Source organism: Genypterus blacodes, unplaced genomic scaffold, assembly GCF_046128005.1.
Source record: "Genypterus blacodes isolate CSIRO-AG114 ecotype Tasmania unplaced genomic scaffold, CSIRO-AGI_Gbla_v1 ptg000067l_1, whole genome shotgun sequence".
In the NCBI taxonomy this organism is placed as follows: domain Eukaryota; kingdom Metazoa; phylum Chordata; class Actinopteri; order Ophidiiformes; family Ophidiidae; genus Genypterus; species Genypterus blacodes.
In genome coordinates this window covers 14,188,557-14,207,720 of record NW_027466879.1, presented here as the reverse complement: position 1 = coordinate 14,207,720, position 19,164 = coordinate 14,188,557, and the positions used below count along the sequence as shown (strand labels likewise).

Below are 19,164 nucleotides of genomic sequence, written 5' to 3'. Positions count from 1 at the left end.
TTCCTGTGCTGTAGTCTTAGGAACATCTCTCAGCTTCACACACAGGGCTTGTCCTGGTCTGTGAACATGTCACGGATTAAAGACAATTAAATATTATCCTGAGGAGTTTCATTTGAAATGAATTGACATTTATTTTGAACTTTTGGTTTTAAACTGGCCATTTGTTGAACTATTTGATTCCCTATTGTACAGCAAGATTGAGAGCTGCCATTCTCAGTGGATGCCACTGCTGTGTAGGCATTCTTAGTGGCCTTTTCAGCTGTGAGCAACTATGTCGGCCCCCACAGAGATCAGCCTGAAGCCATTGTTTTGACAGATTTGACTGTAAGTAGCCCAGCATAGCTCCTTCATGGGACTGGGCTCCCAGTCCTCCCAGTCCAGTAATGCTCTTACGCAACGCTGCAACATCACATGGAACACACCGACCCTTACGCACCGTTCACAGTTGTCCTCTAAGGTCGTACATAGGCTTAATGCATGAAGCTGCCAAAGCCGCACACACAAACACACGTGTGCATTAAGGCTCAGGCTCAACAGACCTTATAGGCACACACAGCCAGGGAAGTAGGGCTTAGGGCAGGACTCACTGAAGCTACAGTAGGCGTAGCAGCATGGGTTGAATTTCAGCTGCCAAGGTGCTACTGAGCCGGTGATGTCATTGCTGGTGTGGTCGTCATATCCTCTCGCCCCTGTGTCTCTTCATAGCCAACCAGCACAGTAGGAACAGGAAGAGCCATCTGGACCTATTGGTATACTGGTTTGTGTGTGCTGGTGGAGATCTCTGTCTCTCTCTCTCTCCCCCTCTCCCTCTCTGTCAAAAACAGATTGTTTGCAGGCTACATGGCCTTAAACACACTTAGAGGACTTACATTGGTTGTGTCTACAATTGCTGGGTGCTCACTTGAGTTTAAAGGAAACATTGAAAAGTCGTTAAATGTGTTCAGAAACCTGCAGAGCTCTCCAAAACCACAAACTAAAAATAAACATGCCACCAACACCTTTTGCACGAGTTTGTCTTTTCGAGCATTCGTGTCCCAAAGATTTCACCGTGGCTGCTGATTTCGAAACCAAGGCAGCTGTTTGCACACCTGACTAGCATATAAATATGAGCGTGTTAGGGCTTTGTGGAGGGTTTTATCCTGTAAAGCCAACCTCAAAGTAAAGATTTCCCTCCCACTCCTCTCCGCTTAGGCCTTCCAACTCCTTAGTGTCCATTTTCAGATATGATGTAACGTTGAGAATAAATCCACTATAGATAAAGCTAAAAAAGAATCTAAAGTTCTGTCCAATGTCACCCCACAATTGTGCTCCTTAGACTCGAATTCCAGATTGTCTGAAGAGGGTTGAATCCTCTTCAGGTGTTAATGGCAGTTACCAGACACCACAGATCTTTGGTTGCACGGAATGATCACCAACGATACCACTTTAATCAGGTTCTCACACACACACACACACACACACACACACACACACACACACACACACACCTCGACACACCTCGACGCATTGCACACCTCTCTCAGCTGTTCCTGTGTTCTCATGCTGACAGGTCAGTCTGGTATTGTGTGATAGTGGAAAAGCCACCATAAGGACAAAAAGGCTGAACTGCTTTGTTGAGGTGAACACCTGTTATTAAGCGTGTGGTATGGTAATTGGACTCACACACCCTCAGATCATTGAGGTGCTGTTCCACTGACAAATAACACCACAAAATCTGTGTTATAGTATGACCTAATGCGTTGAATACTAATGATTAAGAACGGGTCTGTCCTTAATTTCACAAAGAAAAGACAGATATTTACAGAGAAATCTGTGACGGCAGCTTGACCATTATTGTCATTAATACCAAACTAAGTAAGGCTCAATAGTCCTAACTCCTTTTTTAGATATTGTTAAACTAGACTTGTATGTGGAAAACCTATTTAACCCTGCAAATTCATTGTACAGCAGTATCCAACATCAACTTCTGTCTATATATAGATAACTATTGTAAATAATTGAAGACCATTTTATGCAGCTACTTCTTATCTAGACAAATGGTAGTTTCGAGCCGTATTTGTTGATGTGCACCATAAATGTGACCCCTGCCCCAGTATATATTTTAATCCAGCAGATCAGGATTAATGTCTGGGTGCTAAATTTTATCTGTGGATATTCCATCATAGGATACTTGTGGATTACTTCTTTCAGTAAACTAGATCTTTTTCACACACAGCACATAGACAATGTAACTACAGATGTAAGCATAACCTCCGTAATGGAGGTCATTAATCCACATGTCACTATCTGTGATAAACTATACATATTTGGGGTTTTCAGCAAGTAAAGTGCCGATTGTCAGGTGTTGGCAAACTCGAGTATTGGCTAATAAATACTGGTAAAGCTAAAATCAAATCTCCAGAAAATGAATAATTATTTTAAATGAAATAATTTTTACCTGTATGCAAACAGAAGTTTTCTCTGTGAGCAGAGAACACCTCAGGGACCTGTTGTGCCGCGTTAAGCACATTGTTTATTAACAATAGCGTATGGTCGAGCCAAATTTGAGATGTATTACAGCTATCGCCTTTCCTTTCCTCTTTTCTCCATTGTCTCACCTCGTCGCTTTGAGACCGTTAGCTGGCCAGGATATTGAGTGAGACAAATCCGCTGTCACCTGCCCAGTGTTGCCTTGTCCTCACACCAACCAGCTGACACTCAGTCTATCCTCTTTAACTGGGTTAAAGCGCTTCCTTCCCACTTTAATTCAAATAGATCTCAGTTATTAGCTTTTGTATTTGGCGTCCTTACAAGAGCTCCAAATAGATGTTTACTTTTATTACTTTTCAATGATGCTATATAAGCCCTTAAATCATAAATAAATACACAAAAAATCCCCCTGCAACACAATGGATCGGTTTTTGAGTTCATTCTGCGTTTTTCCTGGAGTCATGCTAAAGGCTGTGACATTTAGTTTTTTTGGTCTAACCAGTTAATTCCAGTTAACAGGTTGCTCAAGCTGCCTGTGCCACAGCTGACACACTTTCCCGTGGCCTTTAGACATAGTCTGCTTAGGTTACTCAATTCAGACTCCTCTTTCTAGACATCGTCATTGGTGGCATATCAGAGTTGAACTCTGCTATGCCGCCTGCGCATCCACGTTGGACTGGTTGGCTCCTGTTACAGAGATAAGTTGGTTTGTCCTACTGCCCTAGTGTCCTGTATCCACTGGTGGTCAACTAGCTGAAATTTAAACTACTTCAATACAAAATGTAGTGTGCCATATGCCAAATACTCAGTGCTGGATCTAGTAATTATATGGGATGGGTTTGCCTCAGCGGATAATGTCTATGTCTATAAATCACTCAATTTCTAATTTTGGGTTTAATTGAGGACTAGTCTAGACTAATCCCCACCATACTCATCTTGTGCAGTTTTACTGTATTTGCTACACTCCAGGTTACATAATAGGCATTAGCAGAACAATGACTTTGCTAAGGGTCACACTTGCGTGGTACAGTGGGCTAACAGGGGCTTAGGGGTGCCAGCCAAGGTGTGTGCACTGTGGAGGACATGACAAACACAGGGTTTACACTGGCTTTTATTAAGGTCTTAGGAACTGTCGTTCTTAGAAAAGGTTGGTTCGAGAAATATAAAAAAATAAGAGGGGAAAAAAAAGATTCGAAAACTTCTCTGCTTTGATAATGAGAGGAAGATGGAGAAAGAGGGGTATGAAGAGCATGATCCAGATTTATGTAGTATCACTTTAGCCTGCACAGCATCAAGTAATGTTCAACTGCATGCATTCATCAGTCTTTTGTAGTCCAAGTGTGTTAATGTGAGGGTCACTTTAGTCCAAGCAGTCACCAAGCAGTTGAGCGTGACAAAAGAATGAAGAGCCTCTAATGTCATAAGAAATGACTTCACCGTGACAAAGCATAACATGAAAATTCACAGATAGAGTGCAGAGGTGCGAATGTTGCTTTTCTTAGCATATATCAAATAAGCAGGGCATATTTTGCACCGTCATCTTCCAATTAAATTGATCACAAAAGATTAGATGTCAGACTCGGCACAGTAGATGACAGTGACTGATGAGTCGAGCCACATTTGCTTGTCAGTAATTAATCAAAACAGCATGTCATTGTGTCTGCAATAAAACAAAAACTCTTCTGAGTTATCAGGCGGAAAATCTTGGAGGCAACTCAATCTGTCAGGGATCTAACTTTAAACCCTCTACAACATCTTCAATATGCCAACCAAACATGTCTGCTAGGCCTACGCAAAATCAGAAAAAAATATCATATTTAACATTTTTGCAGTATTTTTGCACAGAATTTCAGAAAATGTGCCATGTCAGGAATCCTTGGTAGGAAGATCCTTTGATCCCTGTTAGTCGCTACAGCAATCTCACACTCAATCACCCTGTTCATCATCTGCACCACCACCATCCTGGTGCCGTCCTTGAGAGTTCGATCAGGATCCGCTGGCAGGTTCCTAAGCATCATGACTGGAGGTGCGAATTTCATTTTCATTTTATGGTCATGTATTCCAGAGGGTGTCAATACATTAAGGAACTTGACAGGCGCATTTTATGCGTCCTTGTGATTGTCTTCCAGAACTGAATCAGCTGAAAAGTAGACTCCATCTTCTCAGGGACACAAAGCCAAGCACATGCTGTTGATGCCTCTACGATCTCTGTTCAGAGGAGTGTAAACAGATTCTTTCAATAGGTTCTCTTTGTCATCCATTCTGGAGGTCAGGGAAGGGTCTCAGCAATTAGTCTTCAGATCCTGCACCAAGTAATTTGGAGAAATCTGGACCTGAACTTCCCTCTCCCTTCCCCCAGACATGTCAGCGTTGACATCATTGATGATGTCATTATGCAGGGGGCTAGGGTGGTAACAATTATGTCTCCCACGACTAGAATTTGGAATCAGACTGCTAATTTTATGTAGATGAAATGAAAAGCACCCTATGCAAATGCAGGACCCCTGAACTAATGTTTTTGGCACATTTGGAGGTAATTGTAGGAATGGTGCTTGTTGCAACGGCACACAGACGAGCGACAAACAAACAGACACACACGTCCTCCAATTAACATTTTAAAAGTATACTTGTATCATTGTGTTGGCTTGGGGAGCAGTCAGAGTGGGTCACACCATCTTTTAACCACAAGGAGTCTAGGAATTTGATGCAGATACATTTTGATGACTAAGCTAAAAAGTAATTATTAATAGACATGGTACACATGCTTCTGAAGAATAGAATGGCGTCGTCTTCCAGAAAGCTCTTTGTTCCCACCAGCTGAGATCAAATGAGTTATTTGTCTTTTATGCTCTAACCAGTCCGACCTGATCATGTGAAGTTTTTTCCAGTGGCTGAAACCTTGTTTACATCTGAATCAGATGGAGTTACTCAGCTTTCAAACAATGGCTCTATTGAAGTTTACAGCAGACAATAATGAGTGTGAGAGGGCAAGGCAGTGTATCTGTCAGGGTTTGTTAAGTGCGTGTTTATGTGTCGCTGGTGGTAGAGTGATAGCAACCCAGGTCACAAGACAGAAGAAGGGTTCCCCTCTGCTGGAACTGTACTAACAGCCCTCAGCCAATCAGAGTGTAGGGCTTGTTGCTATGTGTACTGTGAATCTGCCCCTTTGTGTTACAAAGTGGGAGACACCCAGAGAGGGAAGGAGAGGGAGAGGAAAAAGTAATTGCCCAGGTCCTTAGTTTTGAACATTCTAAAGCAAATGGATGTGGGAGGAAACGAAAAAGTTTTCAAGCAGACAACCTGAAGGGCCCAAAGACATATCGGAACCTTTCAGACTCTCTTTCTAACTTCATTTCTGAATGTTTAGAAGTGCATTGCAGATGTGAGTTGACACTTTATAAAACGATTTGAAGAAGCTCAGTAGCTATGTTGTGCCAATTGTGTGTTACAGGGAGAAAAGGTTCAAGAGTCAATCACTCATGTGATCACAGGATAATGTAGACAACCAGGCACGCGCACAATAAAATCAGTGACCACAAATATAGAACCATAATTGAGTAATAGGACAAATTTAGAAAAGACGAATAGACAAACTATGAATAAATGTGTACTTATGTGGCATGAGAGTCAAGGTTTCCATCATAGACAACCTGTAACTGCTTATTTGATTCATACACAGGAGCTTTGGTCGTCTGGTATGGTACTTTTGCGGTATGTAGACATCTCATAAAGGATCAAAATGCTGTGGTGTTCGCAGTTCTGTCTACAGCAGACAGCAATGCAATAATGATGACGAGACATCTAACCCTCTGTTGGAGCTTCTCTGTAAGACAAAAAACAAAGAATTCCATCAACTTTTGTCAAGGCACTGGGACACAGACAACAACATCTTGGTGAGAAGTGATGACAGAAATGAAAGTTAATGGGGGGGGGTAAGCTAGCAACATCTTCTGTAATCGGCAATGAGATGTATGGAAAAATAGCACTTTACAATTAAGCAGGTCTAGCAGACCAGCTGGTCTCCAAATATAGTCAGACTGACTGCAGAACTGGCCATGGAACAGAAATACAGCTTTGCAAATAATTCCTATGGTGGTAGGGAAATGCAGTTTCCAGAGCTGCTGACACAACACATCAGCCACCTGCTTTGCTGCCAGTGCGTTTGATTACATTGAACCTCGTTATGTGCTATAACAGAACCTTTGGATTGACAGACGGTGAATATCAAGAAGCCTAAACAGTTGTGGTTCTACTGGAGTCCCACAGTTTAAGCAACACCTTTTTTTTTTTTGGGAGAATTTGCTGAAATGCTTTTATTACGCCTTGATAGGAATTCATAAATAGTGTTCAGCAAAAATGATGTCCCTGTAGTGCTTCGTACTAAAGGGATCTGATTTGTGAAAAATGACTGAGCCCAAAAAAATAACCATAAGGGGAATCACACCTTCATTTGTCAATCAAGTCACATGTTCTCAGGTGGGAGGAGTCATGGATGCAGGACTGGGGTGGAGACTATATAGGAAGGAAGAGCAGGAAGTGGTATCTGAAGGTCCTCCCACCTCCACAATATTACAAAACTCAAAAGCTGCAGAGCAATTGGCTATAATTCACGGAAAATAATTGGCTCCAGATTTTGATGGATTGTGGAAAAACATTGACAGCTTGATACTTTTTGCTTTATTATTTCAGTTGTCAGGTATATTGGTGTGGCAGATGTGTCAGCGTTCAAGCAAGATTGGTGCTCGTAACGTTCCTCGCACTCTTGCGAATAATTTGATCATTGCCTACACTTTTACGTCAGGCTTTCACTGCTTTCGTGCCCATGTTGAAAATTGATTTTTGCACTACCTCCACACATCATCAAACAGTCATCGAATATTTTTTGTAGGCACTTCAACTTTGAAATCAGAGGGAGAGAGAAAGAGAGAGAGGGAGGGAGGGAGGGAGAGAGAGAGGAGCTGAAAATGAGAGCTACCAAGCTGTGCCTATGTTTGTCTCACTAGGGGCTCCAGTAAGGAGCTTTTGCATGGATGAACTGTCAGTGTAATCTCCCATTCTGCCTCTGCATATCCATTATGGAATTGCAGCTGCATGTGCACGCGTGTGTGTGTGCCATGAATGTATTGGCTCCCATCCATGCACGTCCACATGTGCAGTCGGTGGTCAGATCATGAACCCAGAATTTCCTTTATATAGTAAGCATTTAGTCAGCATACCTAGAGTGAATAATAAGCATGAAAGGCAAGTAAAGGTGTGCTTGGTTCCATCTGGGTGAAGCACCTTGCGTTAAGCTGACACACTTCGGTGAGTTCAGCTGACTGCTGCCCCTGCTGCAGTGAAGCTGAGGTGAGAATGTCCTGGACACACCGCCTCCTGACTCGCTGCCCAGTTATCTAGGGAGGCTGCGGATCCTACAAATCTGCAAATGTCTCTAATTGTATCAAAGCAGCGTTTCAAATGCAAAAAGAATTCAACAATCTGTTTCTACTTGACTACATGTTTACGACGAGCTAATCAGGACTTTGTACATCCAAAAAAGAGCTCAGTAAAATATTTGTCCACCAGTGTCTCTCTGGTTCCAGTTCTGTAATCATAACCTGACATGTTAAGGCTGTTGCCAAGGATATAAATGTTTTCATTTGGATATAAAGGTAAAAGCTTTCAAAAATGGATCACTTACTTGTCAAATACAAATTGATCAATAACATTTATTTGACGGTTTAATGGAATCATTCCTATTTCTTCCCATCCTGCTTATTTGAGACACCGTGCGGGTCTTATTATTTATTCTTGTCTTGTCTCTCCTTGGTCACTGCTCTGTAGTATTGTGTGTGTGTGTGTGTGTGTGTGTGTGTGTGTGTGTGTGTGTGTGTGTGTGTGTGTGTGTGTGTGTGTGTGTGTGTGTGTGTGTGTGTGTGTGTGTGTGTGTGTGTGTGTGTGTGTGTGTGTGTGTGTGTGTGTGTGTGTGTGTGTGTGTGTGTGTGTGTGTGTGTGTGTGTGTGTGTGTGTGTGTGTGTGTGTGTGTGTGTGTGTCAGGCTCAAACCTTTGATAGCCAGCAGCTCAGATTTAGGTGATCTCATCAGCGTTGCTTTCCCACTCAGCCAGCCTTTGATCTGTGATTCTCTCTCCATGTCTGCTGCTGGCTGGTCTCTCCCTTCCCCTGAAAATCTCATCAGCAGTGCGGATGAGAACAAATCCAAAACGAGCAGTCTGATTAATTTGAATGGAACACGGTCTTTACAAACAGCCACATATTTTGCCAAGTGTGTATACAGCATTCAGTGAATACGAGGCCACACCACACAGATTAACAGGTCACTTTATCTGATTTTGTGTGTGTGTGCGTGTGTATGTCGCCTCTTCCATGTACAAGCAGTGCGTGTGTTTCCAGGAGACCCATATCTTGTACGTAGACAAATACTAACATTGAAACCACCAGGCAACCTTTCAGCCTTGTTTGTTTTCCTTGTTCACAAATTAAGGACTAAATTGTTAATTTTCTTCCACCGACCCTTGGCTTAGTCTGTTTTTGCACAAAATAGTCCTATTTAAATCAGAATATATCAGCACAAACATGTCAGAACACTGTTTTCTACTCATTGGTCTGAAGCGTGTGAAAAAAAATGTTGTTTTGCTGAAATTACAAAAGAACATTCAGCATGAGTTTTATTAGGAAGCGGTCCTAGTCATAGTTTGATTTTGGTCCATATACATGCAACACTGTGCCAGCAGACTGATGAAAGTGAAACCCATTTGACTCAATATGTTGTCTGGAAAAGCCCATATTGCTTCAGATTATGTAAAGAGGACGTGCTGCCTTTAGACGGCTGAACAAGATAAATGGAGTGCGTGTTGAGCAGATAAACAGGCTGCTCCCGAGTTTGTTTGGAATTGAACCAACAAAATGGTTGTTTTGGTGCAGACCTGAGTGTGTTTACTGTGTTCAGGCCTGCTGAGACAAAGCCTAACAAAGGAGGGAAAGAACTTTGGTTTGATTGAATCGAACAAAGTTGGTGTGAAAGCAGCCTTGACGCTTATACTGTATAATACCTGTTAGGTAACCTGCACACAAGCCAGTCGCCTCTTGTTCGTTTGCCTTTGTGACTGGTGTGTGTGTGTATTTGTGTACCAAGTTGTGTATATTTCCAACAGTGAGTTCTGCTCTTGTCTCGGAGGCCTTTTTTTTCCAGCACGCCCGACTCCTTACTGTGCTGTCGGCCCTGGGGACACGGTCTCAGCTGGGAGGTGTGTGTGCACGTGTGTACACACATAGGCCAAACTAGCTGATCTGTGGGCGGGGTTCCAAATGCAATTGGTGGCAGGCGGTCACAGGTCTAATAATACGATGCTCTGAATCTAAATCTGACCTGTTACATAATTCACATCACACATTATCGGGGCACAGAGGAGAGGTCACATGCTGCTCACCCAAAAGTGTTCCGTTGTGTTTCCTTTGCTCTGGACTGGATCTAAAAGAATTTATTTTTGATTCTATACCCTTCGGTATAGGATGAAAAATAAATCGGGGAGAGAGAGACAGAGAGAAGGAGAAAAAGGGAGGGGGAGAGACCTCATACAAAGAGACAAAGAGAGCTCAGACAGACAGTAAAAAGAATAAAATTACAGACGCGAAGAGAAGAGTGTATGCATGTACACATTCATCTCATTCGGGCAGTACATATATAAAGTAATGAGGTGCAGCTTCCATATACAAATACATCAAGAAGAGCTGGAGGAGCAGGAATGCATTGGTCACGCTCCACTGGAGAAATGAGGAGGAGGAGGCGGCAAAGGAATTGGCAGGTTGAAATCTGTGTTGGTAAACACGAGCGCTCGAATCCTCAAACAAACTCCTTTTCTCATTTATTCCAGAAATTGGAATTACAACTGTTTAGTCTCAACAACTCCAAGTCTTTAATTATTTCCCTGGCTGTGGTGCGGCTGCATTTCGCACACATCACCTCTTTGCCTTTCTCTGCCGTTGTTGTTGTTGTTAGAATCCTGATCACATCCCTGCTCCCTTTTTTAGACTGTGTTTCTTTGTGTTGATGCGAGTGTGCGTGCAAGTGTATGTGTAGGCTACATAGGAATGTTCTATTCAACCACAACGCCCTAAAGAATGACAGATCTCATCTATACGCATGCTGGTGGGGCCCCTCAACCAAACTCTCCCTCACTTGGCCCTTTGTTCTTCGTTGCATATATGTGTGTGTGTGTGTGTGTTTTGCTGTATGTCTGTACACAAGTGGGTCAGTGTGTTTGGCGGTCTTGATCAATATTTGCTTTCCTGTTCTATATGCGTCATTATTTTAAGTAGTGTGTATTTGTTTCTGTAGTTGCTTTTCCTAGAAAACGGCAATCTGACACCCACTGTGCACATGACTGGGGCCCTGTGTGTGTGTGTGTGTGTGTGTGTGTGTGTGTGTGTGTGTGTGTGTGTGTGTGTGTGTGTGTGTGTGTGTGTGTGTGTGTGTGTGTGTGTGTGTGTGTGTGTGTGTGTGTGTGTGTGTGTGTGTGTGTGTGTGTGTGTGTGTGTGTGTGTGTGTGTGTGTGTGTGTGTGTGTGTGTGTGTGTGTGTGTGTGTGTGTGTGTGTGTGTGTGTGTGTGTGTGTGTGTGTGTGTGTGTGTGTGTGTGTTGGAGGGATACATTTTAGTGAATGTAAGCTGATTTTCACCTGGACAAATTAAAGAGTCTTATTAAATCTTTGTGGCACATCTCTTACTCACACTTGTGCTTTAATTGCAGTACAGACAGACAATTGCAGTATAATGCGTATAGTATGTCAACCTGCTGACTCCTTCATCTCCCTCACATCCATTCATGCCTCCTCTCTTGTGTCATTCCTCACTTTCCCTCACTTTCCCGTCACCTTTAGCCCAAATCCCCTGATGGCTGGCGGCACCGGACCTTTGCCCATTTCAGACTGGGACTCTGCCTTCCTGCGTGAGAGCCAGTTAGAGCCCACTGTGTTCAGAATGGTCAAGCCAACCAACCAGCAGACGAGCAAAGGTGCGTGTCTGATGGACTCTGTGACCTTCAATCCTGACCTTTGTCGTGTATCATCATTCACCCCCTCCCCCACCTTACTCTGCCTCTCTCTCTTGCTCTTTTCTCACTGACGGTCCTTTGTTCCAGCCTTTTCTGATTCTAGCTCATGAAGGAAACGAGTTAGTCGCTGAATATATAGTATACACTGTATACAAACATGTACTGTACATATTATACCTTCATATTTTCACATAGCCTCTCCCTCTCTCAGGCTTTTCTCTTGCCCTGTGCTCGTTTAGCCTACAGCTGGCTTACAGACCCCCACCCCCTCATGTTTTTGTGTTGGATTGCGCCTCTCTCCACGTGCAGCAGCAGCAGCAGCTCAAAGGCACGTAGGAGGAGTTCCCTAGGAGGAATGTGCGTGACTGGCTGGCTGCGATGCGCACACAGACACACACACACAAAAAGCAATAAGAGCTCTCTTCTACAGAGCGTGTTTGTGTGTGTGTTATTGTACCTATCCTTATGAGGACCTGGCACCCTCGCATGAAAAATATCCTCTAAATTGCGTCACTTAATGGGACGGCAGCTTCAGGGCTCAATGCGGTTCAGCAGGCGACAATTTGAGAGCGACTGTAAATCAGCTGCTTTGCTTGTGCGCCGGAGACAAAGGAAGAAAGCTGTGATTTCTTAATGCTGTCGTTTATCACCTGACCTCCCGTGGGATTCTGGGAGTGTTCCGTGGAGGGGAGAAAGAGTTACGACACGCTCTTCAGCTTTCAGATAAAAAACAGGGCTTTAGATTTGCACATGGTTTTAGAGACTAAATTTCGCAAGGAGACAACAACGAGCCAGACCTTCCAGCCGCACATCATTTCGTAGCATTTGATTGGTGGTCGTTTCACACTCGCTGCACAGGATCCACCATCTCACCCCTTCTCGGTCTGTCATAAAATCACGCTTCTGTGCAAAACATTACGAGCAGTTATTTGAATGCGACAGCCAGTTGGGTAGCTTCTTTAATCCATTATAGCCGTTAACTGCCTCAGAGGTTAGCAGTGGACACCCCGTCTTCCATTTCATACAGTCGGAGGGCCTTTCTCCTGAGTGGTGGAAGGTTGGTTCAGGCTCACACTGTCCTGCCAAGACCTGAGCCTCCCTGCCTGCTCCAACAAACCCCACCCTGCCAACACTGGCACAGCACTCCTGTGTTATTTATGTCCCGGGCTCATAACACTTGTGTTTTTGCTTTTGCGAGTACCATTATATATGTGACACTGTCAGTGCTGCTATTGTGCGTAACGGCATGTGTGTGTGCGTGTGTATAAGAGGGAGAGAAGGCTGCGTATAGCTTCACCACTCGCCTCAGCTGACATGGAAGTTCTAAATATATTCCTTTAAAGCAGCCAAACTGGAAAGGTTGTGTCATCTGCAGTCGTGCCTCACACCCCTTCACTGAACAAACCTTTCCAGCTGTAGTTAGCCGCTTGAATGGAAACATTACATCCACGTCTTTGTCGTGTCAATATAGGATGCAGTTGGAATATTTAGGAGTTTAACTGTGAATTGTCTTCGTTCTTTGTGTACAGATCTAAAGCAATTTCAAAAGCCCTGCGTGCTCACACTCTCTTCTCCTGCTTTGTATAGATACATTGGAGGAGTTTTTCGAGTATGACGCCGAAGAGTTCCTGGTGTTCCTGACCCTGCTCATCACAGAGGGAAGGACACCAGAATATTCCGTAAAGGGCAGGACCGAGGGGCTGCATTGTCCACCAGCCCAGTCAGCCATGCCGCCTCTTCACAAGCATGAATGCAGCGACAAACTGCCCCAGGTAACACACGTGCACACACATCCTCATTCACAGCCAGTCCCCGGTGTGTTTGTGCAACGTATCGAGAAGGCTGCTGTGGCTATTATTTCTGCTTTCATTGTGCTGAAACTTGTTCTGCTTTTTTGGGAAGTCATGAACGCGTAGTGAAACTCACTCATCAAATGCGATCCACATCTATAGACATTTCATTGAAAATGGTAACAGTGAGCAATTAAGATACTATTGTCCATGTAAAATGAAATTAAAGTGGAAGTGGCGGTATCATTTCAACTTTTCTGAAATGGCTTTAACATGGGGAGATAAAGGCGATGTCATCAAAATGATTTGGACAATTTCTCTCTTGCGGTGACTTTCTTCTTGTGGTGAAACATTTTCAAAAACTGGCCATAAAAACTGTAACAACGATGCAAAAATCCTTCGTTGCATCTTTGTTCCAGTTATTTTGGTCAGTTCTTGACGTGTCACAGGTGGTGATTCAGCTCAGGGGGATTTGTCGTGACCGTATCTAGTGGTGCTGTTAAGCCGCATTTTAAAATGTTTCTCCGGTGCAAAGATATTTAACTTAACTGTACTTCCTGTTGCTGTATTTGCTGCAAGGATCCAAGCCATATCTCTATAAATGAAATGTGTGTCACTGTGTGAGTATTTATGGTTAATATTGTATAAAAACAGCTGGAAAACCTTTTGAGCACTTGACCCCAGACCAAAATAAATTGGTGAGAATGTCAGACTCGAGTCGAACTCTGCTGGCTCTTTTTGGGTCCCATCTGTCTTGTAGCTAAAGTTCAAAGTCGTGGTGTTGACACACACTAATGAACACTAACCTCCTACTCTCCCTGCGTGTGTGTGCGCGTCCAGTGTCGGCAGGCCAGGAGAACCCGCTCAGAGGTGATCCTGCTTTGGAGGAACAGCATCCCCATCATGATCGAGGTCATGCTCCTGCCAGACTGTTGCTATGGTGATGAGTGCCCCCCCAGCGACCCCATCAGTGACCCGGTCATCAAACAAGATGCTTTGCTGCTGGAGAGATGGACCCTACAGCCAGTTCCAAGACAGTAAGGCAGATGCGGGCACATGCACACGCAAACACACACACACACACATACAGTATGTGTTATACCATCACATTGCACAAAAAAATGTGCACGTATCTTCCCCTCACCTCACTTGATCTACTTCCACAACTAATGCTCACACACATAAATTGAAGTTGCATTGCATTCAAGTGTCAAGTGAGCAACTTCAGCCAAAATGTGCTAAAGGCAGCAAATAAACACAAAAAAAGAAAATTTGTGATAAAAGATATCCATTAATTATGATTAATGGCTTTTCCTCCTAGTGGATTAATAATTAGCCTGACAGATTGGCCCATTTTTGTGTTCACATGCGTAGGAACAGGGACCACTTTGTCTCTGTGAAAAAAAACACACACTGATCCCTGAACTGTTTTCTCATTAACCTGACACACTGGCACATTTCCGCCTATTTTAATTTTGTTTTTTGGCAGAAGTGGGGATCGTTTCATCGAGGAGAAGACCCTGCTGCTGGCTGTGCGCTCCTACGTCTTCTTCTCCCAGCTCAGTGCCTGGCTCAGTGCCTCCCATGGCATCGTCCCCAGAAACATCCTGTATAGGTAGGACTCCACACTTTGACCACGATGTCTAAGATTACACTGTTTCTGCGGAAAATCTATAGATATATATACAAGCATTTCAAATCCCAGTGGTTTAGTCTGTTTTGTTTTGATGGAAATCCTGACAGTGTTGTAGTCTGGGTGGATCATTTTGTTTGCAAATGAAATCAAGATGGCCAGGTAGAAAAAATGCAGACAAGCTCATGATGTCACACAAAAAAACTGTAATTGCTAGGCAACAGTTACTGGTTAGCTGCATACAGCATACAGACACAATCACACATGAAAAGAAACACCCAGTTTTCCATTTTCCAATCGCTCTCTCTTTCTCCTTTCTCAAAAAACAGGATCAGTGCTGCTGATGAAGACTTGGTGTGGCAGTTCTCCCAGCCTCCATCAGAGCATGTTTTCCCTGTCCCCAACGTATCTCACAGTGTAGCGCTGCAGGTCCGGGTCCAGTCCCTCCCTCGTCAACCCACCTACCCCACCCTGGCCTGTAGCATCCATACAGGCTTGTCGCCGCTCTACAGCAAAACGCCCAGCTTCAATCCAAACCTCAACAGCCATGGTGGACTGCCCACCCTCAAAAAGAACCAGGACCCCAACAAAGGAAACTTTCTTCTCAACTCGAACCTGCCCCACTTCAACAGACCCAGCCCCATGCCCGGACATCTCATCAACGGGTTGCCTGTCACCAATCTCCCCATCAACAACATTCCCATTAATAGCCTTCCACATACAGGTGTGCCCCCTTCATATAGCAAGAAGGAACCAAGTGAAAGCCATAGCCATGTGTTTCAGAACGGAGAGCTTCCACATTGCAACATTGCCCACTGTCAGGCCTCCCCACTGTACCACAGGTCCTACCACTCACCCACACCCTCACGCTCCCATTCCCCCTCTCCACTTCCTACAAGTAAGGCAGGAAAGTGGCTGTACTCTGCCCTGAATGGCTCATCTGACCCCACACAATCAGGGGAGTATGGGCCGGGCTTAAACAGCAATGAGAGGTCCAAGACACCCATCCCCGAACCACTGAGGACTTTCAAGAATATTTCCCTGGCTGAGCCACCCCGTTGCCCCTCCCCCAGACCTGTTGAGACAAACCCCCTGATAGGCTCCCTGCTGCAGGAAAGACAGGAAGTGATAGCCCGCATTGCACAGAGGCTCAACTTCTGCGACCCCACAGCACCACCACTCCCATCTGGCTTGTTTACTCCTGACAACCCTCCCAAAGCCATGTGGGGTAGTAACCATGACGATGTCAGTAAGACCAAAGAGCCCGAGGTACCGCTCTATGAGCCGTTGGGAGGTTTGTGGCCCACCCCTCTCAACACACCAGTGACTGACGATTCGTTCAGCAAACGGGAGAGCTCCTCCCCTAAACCTGCAGCCTGCAGGAAGCTGAAACTGACTGAGACTAGAGAAAGAGACGGGGAGAAAAATGGAGCGACAAAGAGGGAGAGAGACAGACAGGCGGAAAGAGAGAGGGAGAGGGACAGAGAGAGGGAGAGGGAGAGGGACAGGGAGAGGGAGAGAGACAGAGAGAGGGAGAGGGAGAGAGACAGAGAGAGGGAGAGAGAGAGAGACAGAGAGAGGGAGTGGGACAGAGACAGAGAGTGGGAGAGAGACAGAGAGCGGGAGAAACACAGAGAGAGGGAGAGAGACGGCTCTCTCATCACCCAGGCAGTAGAAGACATTACCAGACTGATCCAGGAGAGACTGTCTGTCCCCTCTCTGTCTCCCAGGCACAGCAGAAGTGGCAGTCCCCTGCACCACACCCACACAACCACGGTCACGCACACAGTCCGCACATACTCGCACACAACACACATCCCACAAGCCTCACACACTGCCGCCACCAATGGCTACACCAACGGCCACGTACCCAGCCATGAACCTCACAGAGGCACGCAGCACAGCGCTGCCACACACACGCCAGTTTGCACAGACAAGTCGCGACTCGATCCGGGGACCGAACGCCATTCTACTCGGGCCCAAAATGGTGCTCATTTTACACTTGAAGACTCTTCATTCAAAGGCCAGCTCCACACCCTGGCTGGTCAATGTTTACGGACCACCCCTAAGGAGAAGCTCAGAGCCCAGAAACCCAGCAGCCATGACACCCCCTCTGCCTCCCCTTACCCCGGGAACAGCCAGAGGAATGCCCAGATTTGTCGTTGGACATACACCGATGCCAGCCCGGTCCAGAACTGTAACATAAGCCAGAACCACAATAAGCCTCAGTATCAGACGCAACTTCAGGCACAGACGCAGATCTGTCCACCAGTCCAACCCTCTGCCCTCCAGGATGAGAATCAAGCACCTGTGGTATGTGGCAGCTCCAGCACCACCCATCCAGAAATGACACCCCAGGGTGCTGTCCTGGTAAGGGAGCTCATTTAACTGCTTCAAGTCAAAGCTTCCCACCATATTTACTTCCACATCCCTCCTTTTCCACTGCTTAGTTCCCATGAGTGTTTTGTTGACTACAGTCAGGATGTTGTAATTAACTGTAAAAACGGATGATATTGTTTTTGTCTGAACATTTCCCCATCTCTGCGCCCCAGCGAGCTCACAGCCCCTCCCCTCTGCAGCCCTGCAATAGCTGGAAGAAACAGAATCGACACTCACTGGACTCCACCGCCACCAAGGCTTTCCACCCATGTACCGGCCTGCCCCTGCTCTCCAGCCCCGTACGTCTCACACACACACACACACACACACACACACACACACACATACACACACACACACACACACACACACACACACACACACACACACACACACACACACACACACACCTTCACACTCGATTCAGCCTAAACTGGGACTTGATGATGCTTAAGGTGACACTTGACACTCGCACATACTGACTGACATCACGTAATTGTCGTCAGTGTCGGTGCATTTACATCATCACACCGCTCTCACTCACCCTCACTCCCTGTACTTTCACCAGCCTAAGCTTTAAGTGTTTGTCAAAAAGAGACTCTTGATTTATTTGTCAGCTGTGTCTTCTGCTCCTGGACCATTGGGTTGTTGGCCAACATTAACACACGCACACACACACACACACACACACACACACACACACACACACACACACACACACACACACACACACACACACACACACACACACACACACACACACACACACTCTACCAGTTAGACCAAGTGACTCATCTGTGCCTCATTAGCCACAGTGGCACTTGACTGTTCCTGTTGGACTGAGATCATCAGATCAACAGACTCTGAGACGAGGCCCTGCTTCTAACCATTTCCTGTTTTTGAACAGTCTGATCAGTCACACATATACACACACAGACACACACACACGCAGACTTTTGAACTCGCATCCACACCAGCAGTATCCACATATGCACGTGATCACAGCAAAGTAAACAAGTGAAATGGACACCATAAGTCATTCTAGTATATGTACACTCGATGAGAAATTAGAGAATAGAAGAAACACCTTTTGAAGATGGATCAGTATTATGGACCTGAGAGGCACTAGAGACAAACATTTGAAGTTATTTGTACAGCGTATGCATTTCTTACAAGACCTCGATTGAAGAAGAAAGAAAAGATAAGAGAAACTTTTCTTCCATTGTTTCTCTGTGTCGTCCTAATGGGTCGTCCTTTGTGTCTGTTGCAGGTTCCCCAGAGGAGAAATCAGACGGGATACTTTGACCTGGACACATCTCTGGCTGTCTGTAAGGGTTTGCCTTGGGCCGCTGGGAAAAGGTACACATCTCCTCTTCCCTCGCTCTTTGTCATTTTGTCATTAGCAGACACCAACTCACTCGCTTGGTCCAGATGGGATTTGTTTGTACTTGTGTCACACAGCCTCCTGACAGAAGATTTTTGTTTTTCAGTTAATGCCACCTGAGTACAACATTTGTCACCCGAGGCTGTGATGCATGTTCCATATAATTTGCATCGTAATTCTGAAAAACCCACTCCTTTTTTCTCACTTTGCCACGTTTCAGCTGTCAATGTGTGCGACTGCCAAAATGGAAAGCTCGATTAGTTTGGTTACATTTTGCCTTTTGAATCGCGGAGACATACAATTAGCCTGTCAAGTGGAAATATATATTTTTGGATAACTTCTGTTTTCATTCCCGGTGAATTTAATTTACATAACAGTTGGGCGTCCATGTTGAGCGATTTAATTGTTGACTATTTATTCCCACAAACTGGAAACCTTCCTCTGTTGTTGCTGCTGACA

The 19,164-nt window shown here is 45.0% G+C and overlaps 1 protein-coding gene across 3 annotated transcripts in view; it reads left to right on the top strand.

The window, feature by feature from the left end:
• Nucleotides 1-19,164, top strand: part of atosa (atos homolog A) — a 28,265-nt gene that overhangs the window by 5,313 nt on the left and 3,788 nt on the right. Inside the window, exons 2-9 of one of the 3 annotated variants that reach the window (XM_076155566.1) lie at nucleotides 1,316-1,433; nucleotides 11,347-11,480; nucleotides 13,107-13,291; nucleotides 14,150-14,346; nucleotides 14,799-14,924; nucleotides 15,272-17,312; nucleotides 17,495-17,620; nucleotides 18,592-18,680. In XM_076155566.1, coding sequence (XP_076011681.1) covers nucleotides 1,405-1,433; nucleotides 11,347-11,480; nucleotides 13,107-13,291; nucleotides 14,150-14,346; nucleotides 14,799-14,924; nucleotides 15,272-17,312; nucleotides 17,495-17,620; nucleotides 18,592-18,680 — 2,927 coding nt within the window. In that variant the 5' untranslated portion in view covers nucleotides 1,316-1,404. The remainder of the gene's footprint in view (nucleotides 1-1,315; nucleotides 1,434-11,346; nucleotides 11,481-13,106; nucleotides 13,292-14,149; nucleotides 14,347-14,798; nucleotides 14,925-15,271; nucleotides 17,313-17,494; nucleotides 17,621-18,591; nucleotides 18,681-19,164) is intronic. The other 2 variants (XM_076155567.1, XM_076155568.1) reach the window with 2 other exon arrangements.